Source organism: Loxodonta africana, chromosome 18, assembly GCF_030014295.1.
Source record: "Loxodonta africana isolate mLoxAfr1 chromosome 18, mLoxAfr1.hap2, whole genome shotgun sequence".
Classification (NCBI taxonomy): Eukaryota; Metazoa; Chordata; class Mammalia; order Proboscidea; family Elephantidae; genus Loxodonta; species Loxodonta africana.
In genome coordinates, this window is record NC_087359.1 from 52,823,597 (window position 1) to 52,845,455 (window position 21,859).

The window sequence follows — 21,859 nt, forward strand, 5'->3', positions numbered from 1 at the left end:
CATAGGGTTTTCAAGGCTGTGACTTTTCAGAAACAGATCACCAGACCTTTCTTCCAAGGTACTTATCCATGGGTTCAAATAATCATTTGCAATACCCAGGGACTTCGATTGAGCCACTACCCAAACCTATTGCCGTCGAGCAGATTCCGACTCATAGCAACCCTATAGGACAGAGTAGAACTGCCCCATAGGGTTTCCAAGGAGCTCCTGGTGGATTCGAACTGCTGCCCTTTTGGTTAGCAGCCGTAACTCTTAATCACTATGCCATCATTGTTTCCGATTAAGTCACTAAAAAAAACTTCTGATTAAGCCACTAGAAGTCCTTTAATCCATTATGCATCCGAAAACAGTATGTATTTGCAAAGTAAAGAAGAAAACAATGGTGCCGAAATACTAATGCAGAAAAATATTCATGGAGAAAAAACCCCACTGAAATGGACTTGGAAAACATTCTGTCGTCTACAATGGAAAAGAGTTTGTTGAGAAGAGGATGTGGAGGTCACTAAAAACAGTGTAAATGAAATCCAGAAAGACAAATCTGAATACTTGCAAAGGCTTATGGGCTTGACAATCCTAGCTCTTTGTGTCTAGTTTTATTTTCCAACTTATGCATTTTCCTTGAGGCAGCAGCTATGATTGGAATTGATTTAAGAAATACAGAAAAGAAAAGCAGCAATAAGAGAACAAACAAGACAAAATTATTTCAGAAGTAATAAGAAGGGGTAAAAATTAGGAGGCTATGTGTACCTATTCACCACTTGTCTGAGAGTCTGTCACCCTACGGTGGCTTAGAAGCTATGCCACCAGTATATCAAATATCAGCAGGGTCATCCTTGATGGACAGGTTTCAGTAGAGCTTCCAGACTAAGACAGACTAGGAAGAAAGACCTGGTGGCCTACGTCCAAAAATTAGCCGGTGAAAGCCCTGTGGATCACAACAGAATATTGTCCAATGCAGTGCTGGAAGATGAGCCCCCTAAGTCAGAAGGCACTCAAAATACACAGTGAACTTGACCGTGCCAGTGATCATGAAGATGGCACAGGACTGGGCAACATTTCATTCTGTTTTATATGGGCTTGCCATGAGCTGAAGCCAACTTGATGACAACTAACAACAAAAGTATGTACCTCGGTATAAGAATTATGCAGCCAAGGGGGTATTTATGGGACTTTATCATTGAGAGAGGCAAGCTAGGACCCAGGTGCATCATCTCCTTGAAGGATGGGACTGGTGCTAGGTGTGGATAATGAAGTGAGGACACACTTCTCTCCATCGGCCTCCAACAACTTGGTTGCTGGGAGAACAGCTTCCAGGTATCTAAGGGCAGGCAGTGAGCAAAAAGCAGGTGAGCTGTGGGCTGTTCTCTAGTTTCACTGATTTCCCAGGAGACCTTGTCCAGGACCTTGGCTTCACATCATCTACTGCTGGAAGAATCCAGCTTCTCCTTTGAGCTCCAGAGTTATACGGCCAGTGCCGCCTTGACCTCACTAATCTTCCTCCCACTCCAGGCCCATCTGTTTCTCCCTCAGGTGTCCTCATACAGTAAATGGCATCACCTTCTGGTGCAAACGATTAATGAGCCCAGCTGCTAACCAAAAGGTTGGAGGTTTGAGTCAGCCTTGGGGCCCAGACTCCCTCTGTGTCTGCATTCCTCTGTGTTTCTGGGCAGCAGAGGGAAGGACGAGGCAGAAGGTAGAAGAGATATGAGCCCACTTAGAGGTGCCTTGGAAGAAAGGCCTGGTGACCTACTTCTGAAAAATTAGCCACTTAAACCCTATGGAGCACAGTTCTACTCTGATGCACATGGGGTCACCATGAGTCAGAGGTGACTCAACAGCAACTAGTTCCAAGCCAAAAGCTTTGGAGCCTCCTTTTCCTTCATTTTGTGTAATTAGTCCATCAGCAAGTCAAAGGAAACCCAGACTGCTTCCTTTAGTCGAGGAGCCTCTGCTTCATCTCATGCCCAGCTTCTTTGCACTTACTCTGTTTCAGCCTTCTTTCTGTTCCTTAAATGTGCCAATGCTATTCCTAGCTCCAGGCTTTTGCATTTGCTGTTCCCTCACCTGGAACAGGAGCCCTTATGGCAGAGTGGTTAAAGCGCTCAGCTGCCAACTGAAAGGCCAGCAGTTCGAACTCACCAGACTCTCCATGGGGGAAAGATGTGGCAGTCTGCTTCTGTAAAGATTACAGCCTGGGAAACCCCGTGGGGCAGCTTTGTTCTGTCCTACACGGGGGCTGCTATAAGTTGGAATCCCCTTTCCCATAGGACTCAGATAAAATATCAGCGCCTCAGGCTCCTTCCCTCACTGCCTTATCTAAAGTTTCTCTTATTCTAGATCACCTCACCTGATTTCTTCTTAGCACCAACACTATCTTCTTTATTTACATGTTATCTGATTTTATTGTCTACCTCTCTTTACTAGCATGTAAGCCCGTTTAGGGTTGTCTTGTATACCACAGCACTTAGCAGGGCGCCTGGTATATTGCATGAATGAATGAAAGTAAATAAGTTACCAGTTTTCTAATTCAACTGTAAGGTCAAAGGTAAGCACATTTGTTGTTCATTGGGCCTGAAATATGCCTGCATTGTAGGGGAGGAGACTTGTTTTTAGGAAGAAGACAGAATTAGAGAGATAATTCATTCCCAACCCACTAAGGACAGAGCTGGGACTTGGTCAGCTCGATTCCTAATCTATACAGGAAAGTTTCCTAGAAAAGTTAGATGTTTCCTAGCAAATTTGATGCATATGAATAGTGTATATTTGCATAGCACACACTATCACTATGTGACAGGCGCCGTGCTAAGTGTTTTATGTGCACTATTGTGTTTAATCCTCAAAGTAAATCTATAGGTTTTTTGGAAGTAGATTGCCAACCCTTTCTTCTGAGGTACCTCTGGATGGTTTTGAACCTCCAACCTTTCAGTTAGCAGCCAAGCACCTTAACCATTTGCACTACCCAGGAGCTCCCACCTATAAGGTAGCTACTATTATTAAGCCCAGGTTCCCTGGGTGGCACAAACAGTTGAGTGCTTGACTAGTAGCCAAAAAGTTGGTGGTTCAAACCCACCAGAGACACCTTGGAAGACAGGCCTGGCAGTCTGGTTCTGAAAGGCCACATGAAAACCCTGTGGAGCAGTTCTACTCTGCACACATAGGGTCTCCCTGAGTCAAGATTGACTCAATGGCAACTAACAACATTATTAAGCCCATTTTACAGATGAGAAAGTTGTGGTTTAGAGAAGTAATTTGCTAGCTGGGATTCAAACCCAGGCTATCCTGAGAGCCAATAACTCTCCCGTCCAGCACGCCCTACTAAATTCCCAACAATGCCATGAGATTCGCGGGGTAGGTATTGCTGGCCCAGTTTTAGGGATAAGGAAACTAAGGTTCAGAAAGGTTGACTTGTCCAAGGTCATCCAGTCCTTCTGACTTTGATCCCAGGACTTTTTTTGCTATAACTTATACACCCTCTTGGGACAAAAGGTGAGACAGGGCAGGATGTATGTGCCCTTGATCCTTGGAGGGGAAAGGAGGCTGCGTGATAGGAAATGTTGGTGGTCCTCTCTCCCCCAGGCATTCCTGGAGAAGTACGGCTACCTCAGTGAACAGGTTCCCAGAGCTCCTACTCAGCTCAGCAATGCCATCAGGTAGGACAGAGGGACGTGGTGAGCTTGGAGGTTTTGGGATGCAAAGCTGAGTCGTCTTACCCCTCTCCTGGAAGGCTGGCTGAGTAACCCCAGGAAGGTATCCTCCCTCTTGTGCCCAGGGACCATCGTCCTTTGCTTCCTCCTTCTCTGTCCCCAACCTCTTGCTATCTCCAGGGAGAATCCCTGCCCTCACCACTACCCCCCAGTCTCCCTCCCAGGTCTTTTATCACAATTCCTCCTGACAGGGAGTTCCAGTGGGTGTCCCAGCTGCCTGTCAGTGGCGTGCTGGACCGTGCCACCCTACAACAGATGACGCGGCCCCGTTGTGGGGTTACTGATGCTGAGAGTCATGCAGCCTGGGCCGAGAGGGTCAGTGCCCTGTTTGCTGGACGCCGGGCGAAAATGAGGAGGAAACGCTTTGCAAAGCAAGGTGAGCACTGTTCAAATCCAGCCAGCTGGGGAGTCCCCAACGTCCTGAAGTTCTATGGCCAGAAATGTTCCTCAGCCCTGGGACTGAGCTTTGTCATCATCTACTCTTTCTTAGGGCGGGGAGGGGGTAAGCAGTAGGCAAATAAGACCTCTTGGCTCCTCATTTCGAGCTCGAGGACCATGTTTGTGAATAGTTAACCAGTTGCCATCAACTGGATTTCAACTCATAGCGACCTCATGTGTGTCAGAGTAGTACTGTGCTCTATCGGGTTTTCAATGGCTGATTTTTTATTTCAGAAATAGATTGCCAGGGCTTTCTTCCAAGGTACCTCTGGGTAGGCTCGAACCACCAACCTTTTGGTTTCCAGCGAAGAGTGTTAATGTTGTTTGCACCACCCAGGGACTCCTGTTTGTGAATACAGCCACGGCGATGAGAATTATACATATATTGATGAATTTTCATTGTGCGAGTTTTTTCAAAGCAAACTTCATCAACCCCACTTAATTCCTTGATCAGGGCAGTTAAGCTGTTGCCATTTTTTTAATGCACATTTTGCTGAAGTTATTTTCATCCGAATTCGTTCTTTTTCATAAAAATTATTCGATAACGATGTGATCCATCAATCTGTTTTCTTTTGTCTATGGCTCATTTTTTAACAGCTTTATTGAGATGTAATGCACATACCATACAATTATTCACCCATTAGAAGTGGACGATTCCGTGTTTTTTAGTAGATGCTGAGAGTTGTGCGACCATCAGCCGAATCTAATTCCAGGATATTCTCATCACCCCACAAAGGAACCATGTGCCCAGCAGCAGTCGTTCCTCACTCCCCATCCCTCACTCTCACCAGCCCCTGGCACCCACTCACCTACTCTCTGTCTCTGTAGATTGGCCTGTTCTAGACTTTTCGTTATAGCACAGTCGCACGTTTTATACATTACAGCTTCTACTGTTGTGACTTTCCTTTTGTAGGTTTTTTTGTTTTGTTTTTTAACCAAACCCCCTCAGGCTTCCAGGGTTCACTGTATAGACCTCACATTGATGAAATTTTGGTTCTTCTGTCAATTTTTCATCAATAACAAGTTTTACCATGTGTAATTTTAACATCTTGATTGTTTTTACTAATCAGTGTTTGCAGTTTCAAAGATTTCAGTCAGGTTTGCATTTATAGTTAATTTTACTGTGAGCACTCTCTGGGCCATTGTCAGTCTTAATTTGCACTAAGTACTTTTATCCGTAATGGTAAAGGACAGAGGCACATAGTTTGTATTTATCTTTGAGGATGGCTGTTTCCAGGTGTTTGCCAATCCAATTCCTCTGTGTCTACCTATGTAGCCACTCTGGGTACCCAGTACTGACAGACCACGCTCCTCGTAAAGCAGACTCAGCCTTGAGGTCCAGACTCCCTCTGTGTCTGCATCCGCCTGTGTTTCTGGGCAGCAGAGGGAAAGACGAGGTAGAAGGAAGAAGAGCTATGAGCTCAGGAAGCTGTGGTAGAGCAGAAAGAACAGCGTCCCCGGAGCTAGGGGCTCTGAGTTCAAGTCTCAGCTATGTGACCTGGACATGTTACTTTGCTCTCTGAACCTTCGTTTTCTTCAGGTTGCAAGGGAGAGACAAGCCCTGATTACCAAATGGAAGGGGCTCCTTGTGAGAATGCAGTGTGAGGTGACGCAGCCCTGGAAGCCGTCTCAGCAGCTGCACCTTCAGGCTGTAATTGGCCTCACAGAGAACTGGGATAATACCTCTCAGGCACCCAGAGCATACCCTGAGCACTAGGGATGCTTCCCTCTGATCTAATGGCAGCTCACCTCCTTATGCCCCAAGAGGGGATCTAATGGAGTCCACTCAGCTCCATCAATTCGGAGCACCCCTGTTGGGCACAGATTTTTGCAAAGGCACCGAGGCTGGTGGCCTTACCCCTGTCCGGACTAGCCAAATTGCCTGGTCCAGACAGCAGTGGCCAGGTTGGATGGAGAGTTTTCCCTCTTACTTACAGCATGAGCCACAGAAGTGTGCCTTAGATAACATCTGCTGGGTGGGAAGATGTTCTCTAGAAAGGAGCTGTGGGCTCAACAGGCATTGAGCACTTTTGTTGTCTAAGGAAAGAAAACATAATAATATCGGTTAACATTTATTGAGCATGTATGATGTGACAGGCGAGGTTCTAAATGGATTAACTCGTTTAATCTCCCTAACAACCAAATGAAATAAGTACCATCATTATCCTCACTTTGGAAACACTGGTGGCATAATGGTTAAGTGCTATGGCTGCTAACCAAAAGGTCGGCAGTTCGAAACTGCTGGGTGCTCCTTGGAAACTCTACCGGGCAGTTCTACTCTGTCCTATAGGGTGGCTATGAGTTGGAATCAACTGGATGGCAGTGGGTTTGGTTTTTTTGGTTTTTATCCTCACTTTACAGATGGGCAAACTGAGGGATAAAGAGCTTGGGTAACTTTCCCAGCTAGAGTATGGCTGAACCTTGTGATTGAGAGGATTAAATGAGTTCCAGATGTGAAAATCCCCAAACATGGGTAGGTGCTTAAAAAATGACGTGGATTCCTAGATCAGTGACTGCATTAGGTGCCAGAACCCTGGGCTGATGAAGCCAGCTTCCGGCTTAGGGTTGCCAGACAAAATACAAGATGCCCAGTTATACTTGAATTTCTGATGAACAACCAATAATTTTTTGTTTTGACCTAATTTATATTCAAACATTATTTCTTGCTTATCTGAAATTCAAATTTAACTGAGTGCCTGTATTTTTATGTGTTAAATCTGCCAACCTCAGTCTAAGTGCTTGCTCCTCTCTCTTCTTGCAGAGCTGATTTTCAATCCCCCCGTGCTCCCTCACAGAGCTGGCAGGGGTGGGGGAGATGGATATTTACCAAGCACCCCCCACACATTGCAAATAAGGAAACTGAGGCTTGGCGAGATTCTGTAATTTGTTTTGTAACTTTGCGAGTGGAGGTACTGGCATTCCCACCCATGCTTTTTCCACAGAATCAGCTACCTACTGGTTATCAGGACTCTAGAGTCCTCCCCAGCCAAGACTTCTAGCTCTTCTCCCCTTTCCCATTTCCTTTTCTTTCTCCCTTCCCTTTAGGACAGAGTCCCTAGGTGGTGCCGCCCAGATGCATCTCAGAAGAAATGCCTGGTGATCAGGTTCCAAAAGGTCACAGCCTCAAAAACCCTATGGAGCAGTTCTACTCTGCAACACATGAGGTTGCGTGGAGTTGAAATTGACTCTATGGCAACTGTTTGTTTTTTATTCCATTTTGGACGTTGGAGCAAGAGGGGTACAATGCCTGGTGCTACACGGGTCAGGCAGAAGCCATGGAAACCAGTGAGAACAGGGGAGAGGGCTCAGGCTGCTCTCCCTCCCCTCCCTCATGGGTTCCTTCCTCCCTGATAGGCACGCCAACAATCCTCAATACTGCACTCCTCCCAAGGAAAATTAGGCATTCTCTCTCCAATCCTGTTCCTATTTGCCCTTCTATCCTCACCCAAAACACCACACACACACACACACACACACACAGACAGGATTTTTATCCTGAGAGCTGTCATCCCAGGGGCTACCTAGAGTGCGAGAATTTGCCCATCCTCCCTGTTTCATGCCTGTGGGGTGAGGTGCCCCCTTAGCTGCAAGGAGGCAGAATGAACCGCCACCTCAGAATCTTCTAGAAGACTTGGGGGCGGAAAGGAAAAGTGACACACAGCAGAGTGTAAAAAAACTGGAGCCAGCCAGTTCAGGCCCACTGGTGAAGACTTTCAATGTAGAAATATCTTTAGTACTAATGAACGTCAGGGGGCCTCTGGACCCTGGGCCTTCCCTCCACTTCCTTGTCTCCCTCCCTCCCTCAGAATCATTCCATCTTCCCTCCTTGAGGGTTGGTCACTGGCTGGGAGGCAGAGGTTGGGTGCCTGCCAGGCCAAACATGCCCCAGGGCAGCAGCATTGCCTTGAATGGAGCTTGGCTCAGGGGTGGGAGAAGGGACATGTCCCTCCCCCTTCCACGGGTAGGAGAATGGAGCCCAGCGCCTCTGCTCTCTAAACCCTCCCTTTCATCTGGAGAATTTCAGTTCCAGCAGAGCCCCTGCTTTGACCCCAAGGAATGATGTTCAGACAGATTTATAATCCTGGAGTTTTAGCAAATGTACCTGCTTATCTCCATAGTATAGTGGAAAGAGCACTGGATTAGGTGTCAGGGGGTCTGGGCTCAGGGCCTAGCTCAGCCAATCACTCATTCTGTGACCTGCGGGTCTCAATTTCCCCAAATAGAACAAAAACATTGGATAAGGAGATGGCCAAACTTCCACTACGTATTCCTCCTGCTTTTTCAGGCAAGGGCTTCCCCAGGGCAAAGGGGACAGGTAGCCTGAACCTGCTTTGGACCCACAGGGCACCTGCCCTTCCAAGGAGAAGAGATGGCTGTGGCCTGGGCCTTCTGTCCTCTGGCCTGGCCCCCTGGCATGACCAGGCCTGCCCTTCCTGCCTACTGTCCATGCTCCGGGGATTCTGGCCCATTTGTATAACTGAGGAAACTAAGGTCCAAAAGGGAACACAATTCTTGTGTTCTCCCTGGGCCCCTGGGTCCTGTAAGAGAAACTCTGGGTCTGGACCTTCTAACCACCCTGTTCCTGGGCATGTGGCAAGCTGCAGACTGACCCAGACTCAGTTGACCTGGGGCCAGAGTCTCAACGCTCAGGGAATAACTTCAGTTTTAGGCTAAAGGAAAGAAACTCTTAACTGAGCGGAGATGGGAAAATTCCTCTCAGTCAGTGACAAAACACACCCTTTGTTCTTATTTGTTTTCATTTTAAAGCTCTTCAGAGTCCCTGAGGAAGCAAGGGGGAGGGGGATGGGGGCAGGGATCGACCTCGAATGAATGAGTCTTGTGGTCGCCCCGCCTGAGGCACTGGAAAGGGCAGGGTGAAGTCTTAGGAGGTGGCAGGAGGGCTAGAGGGAGGGAAGGTGGGGGAGGGCAGCCTTAGCTATGGCCTCAAGGCCCCACCTCTCCCCTGCCCTGACAGGGAGGCAGGGGCTGGGATTTCCTGCCAGCAAGAGACACAGAGCTGTTCTCAGGGGAGAGAACAGAACCTAGACCGGGGGTTCAGACATAGACTTCTTCAGGTTGGGCAGGGGCTGCATCTCTATCAGACTGCGGTCTCCTGATGGAAGCCATTGGACTGAGGACTTTCCAGGGCTGAGGTGTCTCCTCTCAGTCTGAGGTTAGTGTCTCACCCGTCAGACTGGGGTTACCCAGGGCAAGGACTGTGTCTTCCCCATCAGATCAGAGGCTCCTCCATGGGGGCTTCGCAGGGACTGGACCCAGGTGTAACTGATGCAGCCTCTCTGGGTGTCAGGCAACAAGTGGTACAAGCAGCATCTCTCCTACCGCCTGGTCAACTGGCCTGAGCACCTGCCTGAGCCGGCAGTTCGGGGGGCCGTGCGCGCCGCCTTCCAGCTGTGGAGCAACGTCTCAGCGCTGGAGTTCTGGGAGGCCCCAGCCACAGGCCCTGCCGACATCCGCCTCACGTTCTTCCAAGGGGACCACAACGACGGGCTAGGCAACGCCTTCGACGGGCCAGGTGCTGACCTTCCATCCCCACAAAGCCTTTTCTCTCCCACACCCAGGCGGGGGCTTCTGATGGTGGGAGGGAAACCCAACCAGAAGAGACAGTCTAGGGTGTCACTGAGCATTCACTCTCCCTGTGGCCTCGGGCAAGCTGCTTCCCCTCTAAAGAGTCCTTAGTCTCTTCATCTGTAAAATGGGAACAATGATTCCTGCCCAATTGTGTACGACACGGCTGAAGGGAAGGTCAGATGAGGTTCCGTATGGAAAGTGCTTTGGAAGGTCTAAAGAGTGTTACCTGTTCTGGGAAAATCTTCTGAGACCTTGTCATCCATCCCCTGTCTCTAGAAAGGCCTGTGCCTTTCTTGTTCTACAGGAGTGGATGTTCTTCAGATCAGGACCCTCAAAAAATATCCAAAGGCTACCACTGTCCCGCTTATGCCCCCGCCAGCTGCCACAGGACAAGAGGGTTTTACCCCTGCCTGCCGCATAAATGCTCCACATACCCACAGCCACAGACCTCCTGTTTGTCTAAGCTGAAGGATTCTGCTGCAATTAAATGGTTCTCCTCCTATCCTGCACGGCATTGGCCTTTAGAACCTGAACACTGGCCCTCTGCTAACCTCCTCTCCCCTAACGAGGAAAACAAGCCTGATCGGTCCCCTTCAGGGAGGAGAATTAAACCCTTGTGTGTCCTGGGAACTTGCCTTCCCCCACCCCCACCTTTGCACTATCCCGTTTTCTACCAAACCCACCCACCGCAAAGCCGCTTCCAGGCCCGACTGCTGAGACCCCAGTTAGGACTAGATTTTGTGGAAGGCACACAGAGCGCACACATTTGCTCGCATGTAACTTACTTCACCCACGATACCCACATGAGATGTTTACGTCCATACCCAGGCGAGTCAGGTAGCTAAGACAGCACTGGAGGCCAGGTTCCGCCAGCGGCTCTCTGATGTGGGACAGATGCTGTGTCTTCCTGGGTTTTGATCTTCTCTCTGAAACCTGCCCATCCATCTCCCAAGGTTGTTGTGAAAACTGAATGGAATGGATCTAACAGTGCTCAAAACGGGTTGAGGCATATTCAAAATAGGAGGCATGTATTCCCCACCGACTCTCCACGCCCCTGTAAGGCTGTCCTTTAATGCGAGCGTCCCCACCTTTGCCAGGTCCCAGTTGGCCTGGGCTCCGAGAAGGCAGCTCTGAAGGTCTCTCAACAAGGCTCTAGGTCAACATTATCACAGTATAGCCTGCATCAGGGTCACCTGCCCCTGAGGAAAGCCAACTACCAAAAAAACCAAACCAAACCCAGTGCCGTCGAGTCGATTCCGACTCATAGAGACCCTATAGGACAAAGTAGAACTGCCCCATAGAGTTTCCAAGGAGTGCCTGGCAGATTCGAACTGCTGACGATTTGGTTAGCAGCCATAGCACTTAACCACTACGCCACCAGGGTTTCCAAGCCAACTACAAGGGGTGGAAACTGCACATCTAGTAAGCTCCACGTAGGGTGTGCAAAAAGCTTGAAAATCATTGCTGCAGCCCAGCTCCCTCTGCTGCTCTTACAAGCAGGGCTGTAGCGGTACACAGAGGCGCCTTTGTAGAGGAAGGGCAAGAACAAAAGAGTATATATAATCTTTATTGAAGAAAACAGACACATACAGAAAGTGTACAAATCATAAACTTAGAGCTTGATGACTTTTCACCAACTGAACATGCCCACACCCAGAGAGAGGAAGAGAATATTATGGTTCCATAATGACCTCTTCTAGGGGTTAACAACTATACCTATTTCTAGATCTTGTTTTTTTTTTTTAATTAATAAACTTCATTTTTTAGAGCAGGTTTTTTTAATGATTTTTTGTTGTTGTTGAGAATATACACAGCAGAACATATACCAATTCAGCAGTTTCTACAGGTACAATTCAGTGACATTGATTACATTCTTCGAGTTGTGCAGCCATTCTCAACCTCCTTTCCCAAGTTGTTCCTCCTCCATTAACACAAACTCACTGCTTTCTAAGTTTCCTATGTAATTTTTTGAGTCGCATTGTCAGTTTGATCCCATAAAGACCTTAAAAGAGCACAATGCTCAAAGGCAGACGTTCTTTACTAATTAGGCTAAACTATTGCCTGGTTTTAAGAAGATTTCAAGAGATGTTTTTGGTTTAAGTTTAAAGGTTTAAAGATTACTTCAGGGGTTCATTTTAGAGCAGGTTGAGGTCTCCTAGATCTTTCTGAAAATAGTTCTTATGTAGCACCTGAGTGCAAACACTGTTCTAAGTATTATGTTTAGCACCCATATCTAATCCTCTGGACAACAATCCTCAGAACAAAAGAAAGAAGCTCATTGTTATCATTCTCATTTTCGGATCAGGAAGCTGAGACACAGAGAAGTTAAGCTACTTTTCCAAGGCCAAAAAAAAAAAAAAAGTAATGGTAAAATTAGAATTTGAACCTTGGCGGTCTGGCCCCACACTGTCTTTACACTCCGCTGTCTCATAAGTGTCCACACCCCACAGGCTAGTCATCTGTGTTCACTGCCTCACACTCCAGCTTCTGTCAGACTTAATGCGGAGGGAAGTTGTGCAGCGGCAAACAGCGACACACACACCAAAGGCATTTGAGCTGGGCTGTGGATACTTGGGGGCGGCGCGAGCCGGTCGCTCCCCCTGACCCACTGTGCCACCTACAGGGGGCGCCCTGGCGCACGCCTTTCTGCCGCGCCGAGGCGAAGCGCACTTCGACCTAGACGAGCGCTGGTCCCTGAGCAGCCGCCGCGGGCGCAATCTGTTCGTGGTGGTGGCGCACGAGATCGGCCACACGCTCGGCCTGCCCCACTCACCCGCGCCGCGCGCGCTCATGGCGCCCTACTACAAGAGACTGGGCCGCGACGCGCTGCTCAGCTGGGACGACGTGCTGGCGGTGCAGAGCCTGTATGGTGAGCCCCCAGCCATGCCCCGATAGCGACCCACCCCTAACTCCTGCACCTCCAGTCCTTGGACACCTGCTGCTCGACTCAGATCGCCCATCCTAAGCGCAGGAATCTGGCGCTTCCCACCCCGGTCCTCCCCAGTCCTGAGATCCTTGGTTTCTCAAATCTGAAAACCCCATCCTCGGTCAAGCTCCTGGTTCCTCCTGACCCTGGCCCTCTCTTCATCAGTCCCATCCAATTCTTGCACAGTTCTCCCTTGCAGTTCAGTTCCTGAACTCTTGGCCAACCCGGCCTCAGCAGCTCCTCTAACATCCTTGCCTCATCCTTGGTCCCATCTCTTGCCCCACCCCAGACCCCAAAGCCCACATTCCTGCCCCAGCTGTGCTTGCCTGCCTCCTCGGCTCATGGATGTCCACTCCCTTCAACCATGAGCTTGAGTCTCTGCCTGGCTGTGAACTCAGATAAGGTCTTCCCTCCCAGAGCAGGCAAGGCCGAGTGAATTAGCCAGTGCTGCTGCTGCCCCAGGGACCTGCTGGGACCCCAGGCCTGCCCCAGCGTGTGGTTTGGTGGGGAGAGCCAGGAAGCCTGGGTTCAAGTCTCCATTCCATACCTGATCAGCCCTTGGGCAAAGCATTCCCCCTCTGAGCACCCTCAGTTTTACCTTCTGTGAAAAGGGGTGATAATTAAGGCCCTGCTTACCTCACAGGGCTGTTAGGCTGGTGGGTATGAACATGCTTTGTAGCCTGAGAAACCTGTGAAATGTAATGGTTATAGCTGCTGTTTCATGAGTATCTACCATGGGCCAGGCACTTAACATACTCATAACATGCCCATGAGATAAGTACCTTTTTGTCCACAGATGAGGAGAATGGGGCTCAGAGAGCTTAGGTAACTTTTCCAAGGTCACACAGCTGGGAAGCTGAAGACTGGACTCAGGAATTGTTGCCAAATTCTAAGTTCTTTGAACTCTGCCTCACTCCTCTCATAAGGGAAGGATAATAATGATTACTATAACTGCTATAGTTATCACAGCCTGCATCCCTGAACTCTGCCCTCACACCACCAGCATTGCCCAGGACTCAGAACGCTCTGCACTTCTTAGTCCCAAACCCTTGCTTGGCATCTGATCCCAATAGGTCCCTCTTTTCCAGGCTTTCCCTGGGATCAGTGATAGGGCTCAAGACCTCCAAAGAGGAGGTCTTGAGCCCTCAGCATAGCCCCCATCCATGTGTGTTTTCTCCCTCTTCTCTCCCTCCTCATGAAGGGAAGCCCCTGGGGGGCTCAGTGGCTGTCCAGCTCCCAGGAAAGCTGTTCACTGACTTTGAGGCCTGGGACCTTCACAGTCCCGGGGGCAGACGCCCTGAAACCCGGGGTCCTAAATACTGCCACTCTTCCTTCGATGCCATCACTGTAGGTAAGATGACCCCACCCAGTGCCATGCCTCACTTCTTTCTTCCTTGCACCTTCTCATCTCCAAGGGTCTCCAGAGCGGGAGGACAACGTGTGTGTGTGTGTGTGTGTGTGGGGCGACATTGTAAAATCCAGAAATCCCAGGCCAGAAGCATTCCACTGGCAGCAAGCCCACACCAGATACTGCTTCCTCCTGCCCACTTTCTCCTCAGCTCCAACTGTCACGCTCCCTCCTCTGCTGATCAGTTTGGGAAGCTGAGTTCTAGGAAAGTGCCTTCCCTGGAAAGAAGACAGGAGAGTGATGGTCCTCTCTCTTCTTTCATGTCTCTGGGAAGACGGGCAGCAGCGAGTGTACATTTTTAAAGGGAGCCACTTCTGGGAGGTGGCAGCTGATGGCAACGTCTCAGAGCCCCGCCCACTGCAGGAAAGGTGGGCGGGGCTGCCCCCCTACATTGAGGCTGCTGCAGTGTCTTTGGAGGACGGAGACTTCTACTTCTTCAAAGGTACCAGCCCTGGGCCAGATCAGAAAATTGAGGCCTGGAGCGAGGCGTCTTACCCAACCAAGGTCAAGAGGGGAAGAGTATCACACAGGGAGCCCATGGTGGAGTCTCTATTCCCATTTGAACCTGTAATCCCAGGGAAGACCCCACCAGGGGATTCCTCTCTGTGATGGAATGGGGGCTGGGCAGGTGTCTAGGTTGCAGCAGAGAGACCCACCCAGAACCCGAGACAGGGAAGGAAGATTTCAGAGAAGAGCCTAGGCGGATGTAGAGGACCCCTCCTGAACTCTGCAATTCAGCAGAAAGGGTTGGACCTGCCGTGGAGTCCTGGCTGTGTGGGGTTGGGCATGTCACTCGAAGTTCTGAGCTTGAATTTCTTGAATGGGGAAAATAATACCTCAGGTTTGTGGGAAGGATTAGAGCATAACATCTGCAGAGTGTGCAGTATGTTACTAGATGCATGGTGATGCTTCAGTAAACAGTATTCATTCATTCAAAGATTGAGTGCCTTCTCGGCACTAGACACTGTTGGAGACAGCAGTGAACAAAGCAAAAATCCCTGTCCTCATGGAACTACCAGTTACCACAGTACCTGGTAGTGAAGAAAGCTCCTGGTCTTGCCTATTTTCCATTTCTTACCAGTGGGGGGCGCCTTGCCTCCTGTGTGTGGTAAACAGGTTCAGGCGGTACTATCTGCCCTTTGTTGACACCGCCTAAAAGTCTGGACCACAACGGTCGTCCTACCTCCCCTACTGTTCATAAGTGAAGATTAGCATAATCCATTTTGACTGTTAAGAATGCTAACAACTCTGGGCTCCAACGTGGGGGAGGGGAAGGGAAGCGGATAGGAGACGGGTGGGGTGGAGGAATAAAAGCCGACAGCCGCCAACTCACCTTGCCCCTCCCCCATGCCCCACAGGGAGTCGATGCTGGAGGTTCCGGGGCTCCAAGCCAGTGTGGGGCTCCCCGCAGCTGTGCCGGGCAGGGGGCCTACCCCGCCACCCCGACGCCGCCCTTTTCTTCCCTCCCCTGCACCGCCTCGTCCTCTTTAAGGGGGCTCGCTACTACGTGTTGGCCCGAGGGGGCCTGCAGGTGGAACCCTACTATCCCCGTGACCTGCAGGACTGGGGCGGTGTCCCTGAGGAGGTCAGCGGTGCCCTGCCGCAGCCGGACGGCTCGGTCATCTTCTTCCGAGATGACCGATACTGGCGCCTCGACCACGCCAAACTGCGGGCGACCGCCTCGGGCCGCTGGGTCGCAGAACTGCCCTGGATGGGATGCTGGCACGCCAACTCCGGGGGCGCCCTGTTCTGAAGGCCCCACCACTTACACAACCGTTGGCACCCTAATGGCCAACTCGATTCCTCTACCCCAGAGGCGGAACCTGTCTGGGAAGCCTCTGAACCTCCTGTAGAAGACGGGGCAGGAAAACTCCACCAGGAAGTTTGTTGGCTTTTGTCCCCTGGAGAATATGGCGTTTTCTGTGTGCCCTTCCCGCTACATGGAGGTGGGGGTGGGATCAATCCAAGAGTCCCTGATCTCACGGCCTTTTCTCCAAGGACCTTTTTTCTCCCAAACCAAAAACCCACTGCCGTCGAGTCGATTCCAAGCGTTGGAGATTTTGCTTCTTCTGATAAAGGGGCAGCTCCTGCCCACAAGGGGGCAGCACTGGGATCCAACGAGAAAGGATGCAAGACTCTAAGCAGAGGTTGGGGACCCTTCTGCAAAACTGTGCCCTGATTCTCAGGGCTTCCTGTCTGAGTTTTGGAGAATTGTGTCTTATTTAAAGCAGAAACTCCGCCCTAAGGAAGCTTGGATGGGGCGGGAGTATGGGGTCTCCAACGTCAGAGGCCCTGAAGGGATCAGGACACTCAGCAGAAGGAGACTGATGCAGGCCTGCTAGGCCTCAGCTTTTTGTGAAGGTCTGGAATAAAGTGGAACCCCCAGATGGGGAGCTGGAAGCAGAACCAGCCTTCCCTGGAGCCGTTCTTCCATCCTTTCCAGTGAGTAGGTGGGTGTGGATGCGGAAAGGCTGGGACTGTGTGCATGGACAGTGCTCCACTGAAGCCAGGGCTGGCCGTGTGTGTGTGTGTGTGTGTGGTTATGATGGGTAGAAGGGGGCTTTTCTTGCTTCAAAAAGCAAAACATCCTGCCCCCTTCCCAGGCCAGACAGAACCATATGTATGCAGTAGGGTGTGCAGGCCCTGGGGATGCAGCCCTTACTACAGCTCAAGGAACAAGGAGGCTCTGCTGGCCCTGCTGGTTGGAGGGAGGCCTTGTCCTCACAATGGCCCCATTCTCCAGGCCACACAAGCAGCATTCCAGAAGCTCCTACCAGATGGCCAAGAATAGTTGGAATTCCTGGAGAAGGAACCAGCTCCCCAGCCCCCCACCCCCCCCCCCACCCCTTAGCCAGTCTGATTTTAGCATCTGGTTCTGTAGTCCTCTCCCTCAACCCCACCCCCCCCCACACACCTGCCGGCACCTCACTATACACTCATTAGCTTCAGCAAGACCAGCTTTCCAGGGGGAGAGGAGAATGGTCTGGCCAAGAGTTCAGCCCCCAACTCCCAACGGGTGTTCCTGGCTCTGGGCCTTCATTTTCTTCTCTGCAAAGTGGGCAGAATGGCCTTTGTCTGCCTTTGGATGCAGGCCCTGTCCTGGGAGAGGCAGAGGGAGGAGGCTCTTTGCCAGCTCTTTTCCCTCTGACCTGAAACCCAGGGGAAGGTGAAGAGGGTTAATCTTCATCACCCCCTCCCCCAGTCACCTCATCCTCACCTCAAGGCACGGACACTTTGATCAGAAGCTTTACTGAAGGGTTTGAGGTCAAGGGGCAAGTTTCTCAAAGGGGTGAGGGAACCAGGAGGTTATTTTCTCTAGGCGATTTCTCTGCCTGGGGGGCCCAGAAGGACCTGAAATACCCAAGAGATGAATGTGTCCGGGACCGAGTCAAGTGGGTGGTAGGCACTGGGTGCTGCCTGGGACGGGTAGCCCTCAGGAGGCGCTATTAGAGGAATGGAACTCCAGGCCTGTTGGGCTCCTCATTGGGTGGGAATGCCACGTCAACAATGGGCCTTCTTGACTGAGGAATGGCGGCTCTGAGAAGGGGCAGTCCTGTGGAATGTGCTGGAGAGGGCTCCGAATCAGGGGTGAAAAGATTGCGGGGTGTCTGGGTTCAGGCAAGGACGGAGGACACAAAGGCTTGGGGGGGCAGGCGCTCAGGAGCCCCCGGGCGCCCCCATCCTTCCTGAAACCCTCGCCTCACCCAGGTCCGGGTGTTCCAGAATGCAGTGAGCCACGTAGGCAGGGTGGCTGTGCAGGCTTCTGCATTTCTTGCAGAAAAGGATCTCGCAGCGAGCACAGCCCCCGCCGCGCGGCCGCTGCCGCCGCTTCTCCAATACGCAGGGCTCCTCCGGGAGGCTTCGCTTTCTGCGGGCGGGGACCCGGGTGCTCAGTGCAAAGTCCCGACCCGTTCATCCTGGAGCCCTGGCAGCCTCCATCCTACCCGGCCCCTAGTCCTCTGGCGGGACAGGGCGCCCTGGGGGCTGAGCGGCCAGGGGCGCGCCCTCACCTGTCGGCGGGAGCCCCCAAACCGCCGAGCAGCGCGAACGGGCTGAACCAGGCCCAGAAGCTGCTGTCTGAGCGCCGCAGCAGCGCCACCTGTTGGGTGCTGGACTCCTGGCGCAGCGGGCAGTAGGACACTGAGCCCCGGTCGCGGCCCTCGTCCTCCACCGCCACCGGGCACTCCTCCTCGCCCTCGGCCGCGCTCTCGGCCGGCTGCCTCTCCTCGTCTTCCTCCTCCGACCCCTCCTCCTCTTCTTTCTCCTCCACCTCCCTGTCCTGGGGCTCCTCCAGTTCCTTCTTCCACAAGGGGGTCTTCACGCCTGCGGGTGGAGAGGAGGTCAATGCAGTCCCCCGCCCCTAGTGAAGGGTCCGGGTACCCTGGTGTTGCCTACAACCGGCTCCTCCAAAAAGGCAGGTGCATGAAGGACCATGACTATGAGATGCACCAGGTCAGCAGGACTCCGGGAAAGGGGGTTACAGAGTGCAGGGATTTCCGGTCGAGGGGAGGGCCTGCCTGCCTGCTCCCATTTCCAGGCTCCTACATTTCCTACCTAAGGATTCCAGACTAGTCGCTTCTGTCAAGCTGTTTCCTCATCTGTAAAATAGAGAAAAGTGGTGCCAATCTCAAGGGCTGTTGTGAGGCTGAAGGAGATGTCCTGTCTGTGTAAAGCAGGGCTTTGGAAAAGAATCACCTGGGTATCTTGTTAAAATGTAGATTCTGATTCAGTACATTCGGTGTGGAAATGCAAATTCTTAGCAGTGGGTCAAACCGGAATGGACCGGTTGGAAGCCCTAGTGTAAAGCACCCAGGCCAGGGCCTGGTGCACAAGAAGCAATCAACAAAAGATAGCAAATGTGAGGCTGAAGACCGCAAATGGAGAGGAAACCGACGGGTCATCACCAAATTTCTTCTGATTGATTTTAGGGTTGGCATCTTATATCCTATAGGCTGTCAACAAACATTAGTTGCACTAATTGTAATTTTAATAGGTGATTGTTTATATATTGTTTTATGACCGGAATTTCCTTCCTCAAAGTGGACCTTGCGTTAAGGAAAACTGAAGGTGAGTGGGTAGGCTGCTGAGATCCAGCACCTCTGTATAATTAGAAAAAGGCGCCCCCTAGCGGTAGGCCAATTGGGAAAAGTGCCCCTTATGCGCAGACCAATTAGGAAACGGCTTGGGGAGAGGGGAGCCGCGAACCAATCAGAAAAATCTGCCTCTTCCTCAGTTCAGACTTGACCAACCTGGATAGCAAGCTGGATTTCGGTACCACCGTTAGGGAGCCCTAGTGGCGCAGTGGTTAAGAGCCATGGCTGCAAACTGAAAGGTTGGCAGTTTGAGTCCATCAGCTGCTCTTTGGAAATCCTATGGGGCAGTGCTACTCTATCCTAAAGGGTCGCTGTGAGTTGGAATTGACTCGATGGCACTGGGTTTGGTTTTTTTGGTTTTGGTTCCTCATGGGGTTCCCTTGTGACGCAGTGATTAAGCAATCGGCTGCTAACTGAAGCGTCGGTGGTTTGAACCCATCAGCCGCTCAGTGGCAGAAGGATGTGGCAGTCTACTTCCATAAAAATTATAGCTTTAGCAACCCTAAGGGACAGTTCTACTCTGTCCTATAGGGTCTCTCTGAGTCCGAATCATCTCGATGGCTTGGTTTTGGTTCCCCCTTACTCGGTGCCTTTGTTTATGGCACAGACACCACAGCCTGGGCAGGCAGGAAGTTCATGTCTGACATGGGAAGCAACCTGGCATCTGTCTCAAGGCATTTACTCAGTCATTCAGCAAACATTTACCCAATAACACCACATGCTCTGCTGTTCCCTGAACTGGGGGAAAAAAGAGGGTGGGGAGGGCAGGGAAAACACAACTTCTGGGCTTTGCCTTGGAAAGGTCTAGAAAATTTTCTATTGATCTCTGGTCCTCCTGCTTACGGGGGTGGGGACAAAGGAGGGAATAAAAAAATTAGTGTCCTAACTCATATGTATCAAACACCAACTGCATACAGTCACTGTGCTAAGCTCCTCTCATACACCGTGCCCCTTAATCTTCACAACCTTCTGAGGTAAGTAAGGAAGAAGGTAACAGAGGGCCCATGAATTTGTCCCAAGAGTTTGAAACATATAAAGTTGTTTCAAAGATTCTGCCAGTTCTTGGTGTTGCTAAAAGTGGAGAAACAGGTCCCATTTAACTTTCATTTGGGAAAACACATTAAGGAGACTTCTGGTTGTGAAATGCTAGGCCTGGTGCACAGCATGAAAAAGGAGCTGGGAACATTTTGGGGAGGAGTGGGAAATGTGTAGACAGTAAGGTTGGGACCTCACTGTAAAGGACTTAGGGAGCTGGACTGTGGAGTCTGGACTTTGTCCCTCAGCAGTGAGAAGCCACTTAACATTCTAATGGAGGGACATACTCTGAGGTGTATTTTAGGATGTTTTCTCTGACACTGCAGAGGGAGACTCGTTTAGGAGTCATTACAATGGTCCAGTCTAGAGAAGTCTAAGGTCTGAACAGGAGCAGGTGGAGATGAGGGAGCAGGTGTTAAGAATATTCAGGGAAAGGGCTTATAGCTACATGGATGGGTAACTGAGAAAAGGCTGGACTGCTACTCTAAGGTTGCCATGGTGATGGGCTGCTTAGCCCAAGCTGGAGTCAAGAGGCCCTGTCCTTGGACCCTCCCTGCCTCCAGCCCCACTCACTGTACTTATCCATTCTTCACAAAGTTTTGCTGCCTTCATCCCCTGATCAGGAACTGGGATGTGAGGGGGTCCCTAGGACCCAAAGAACTTTGTCTGGTCTCTAGGACCTCTGTTGGATCACAAGGGGCGGGGCCAGAACCTCACCTGCCATAGGGCTCCGTTCAAGAATAGCTGTCTTTTCCAGAAGCACTCAAAACCTAGTTGTCTTTGGGTCCCCTACCTTCCCTCTTGGAAAGGCACTAAAGGCAAGTAGAGGGTGGCTTTGGACTCAGATATACTGGGTTCAAATTCTAGGTCTCCCACTTTACTAGCTACCTGACCATCACATTATCTCTCTGACCTTCAGTCTTTTCATCTGTAAGTCAGAGATAGTATTATAGTACTGGACCTTAGCTGGCACACAGAAAGCACTCAAAACATTGTGTTTATTTGTATCATTTTCTCTCTTCCCTTTCCATCCTATCCCTATCCACCCTCAGCCCTGCTCTACACTCCTCCTACTTTCAGCTCATTGCCTTATCGCCAAGGAATAGAAGGGAATTGGGACCAAGTCAAGTAAAAAGCGGGGCTTGGACAAAAACCAGGTGCAGCTCCTAGATGTTGCATATGTGTGTGTGTGTGCAGGGTGTGGGGAAAAGAATAAAATCATGATGCCTTAGGAAAATCCTTTCCTTTCCTGCTCTTAGAGTGGAGTATGTTGGCAGGGTATGCAGAGGGGCAGAGGACTGAGGTCCAGCTACGGAGCGTCCTCGGTCTGGTGGCTAATTATAGGTAAACACCTTCACAGCAACATCTAGACTGGTGTTTGACCAAACAAATTGGCACTATAGCCTAGCCAAGTTGACACAAAATTAACCATCACACTCTGCTCCTTGTCAACTTTGCTCTCACATACACCTCATTAAATCATACGGAATCTCCAAATAAAGACAATAACAAAGTCATACTTCTGCCTAACATGATACAACTGTCCTGTGCACAACTGAAAGGAGGAAGATACAAAATCCTTGGTTAATGTCCATTCTTCTTGATATCCTGTAACTTAAATACACTGATGTAAAGTTAATACATCTTAATGATAATTGAGGATAAG

At 50.5% G+C, this 21,859-nt stretch overlaps 2 protein-coding genes across 3 annotated transcripts in view; one reads left to right on the forward strand and one right to left on the reverse strand.

Annotated features, from left to right (window-relative positions):
- The window catches only part of MMP28 (matrix metallopeptidase 28), a 33,489-nt gene extending 17,018 nt beyond the window's left edge, over positions 1 to 16,471 (forward strand). The window contains exons 2-8 of one of the 2 annotated variants that reach the window (XM_003414353.4): positions 3,577 to 3,650; positions 3,896 to 4,080; positions 9,451 to 9,675; positions 12,355 to 12,600; positions 13,859 to 14,008; positions 14,340 to 14,507; positions 15,424 to 16,471. In XM_003414353.4, the coding sequence (XP_003414401.2) occupies positions 3,577 to 3,650; positions 3,896 to 4,080; positions 9,451 to 9,675; positions 12,355 to 12,600; positions 13,859 to 14,008; positions 14,340 to 14,507; positions 15,424 to 15,818 (1,443 nt within the window). In that variant the 3' untranslated portion in view covers positions 15,819 to 16,471. The remainder of the gene's footprint in view (positions 1 to 3,576; positions 3,651 to 3,895; positions 4,081 to 9,450; positions 9,676 to 12,354; positions 12,601 to 13,858; positions 14,009 to 14,339; positions 14,508 to 15,423) is intronic. The other variant, XM_010594243.3, reaches the window with a different exon arrangement.
- C18H17orf50 (chromosome 18 C17orf50 homolog) lies at positions 16,411 to 20,779 on the reverse strand. The gene is made up of 4 exons (XM_003414352.3): positions 20,767 to 20,779; positions 18,076 to 18,388; positions 17,770 to 17,933; positions 16,411 to 16,481 (listed from the first exon to the last, which is right to left on the reverse strand). The coding sequence occupies exons 1-4, from the start codon at positions 20,777 to 20,779 to the stop codon at positions 16,411 to 16,413; spliced, it is 561 nt and encodes a 186-aa protein (XP_003414400.1).
- Between the last annotated feature and the right edge of the window lie 1,080 nt (positions 20,780 to 21,859).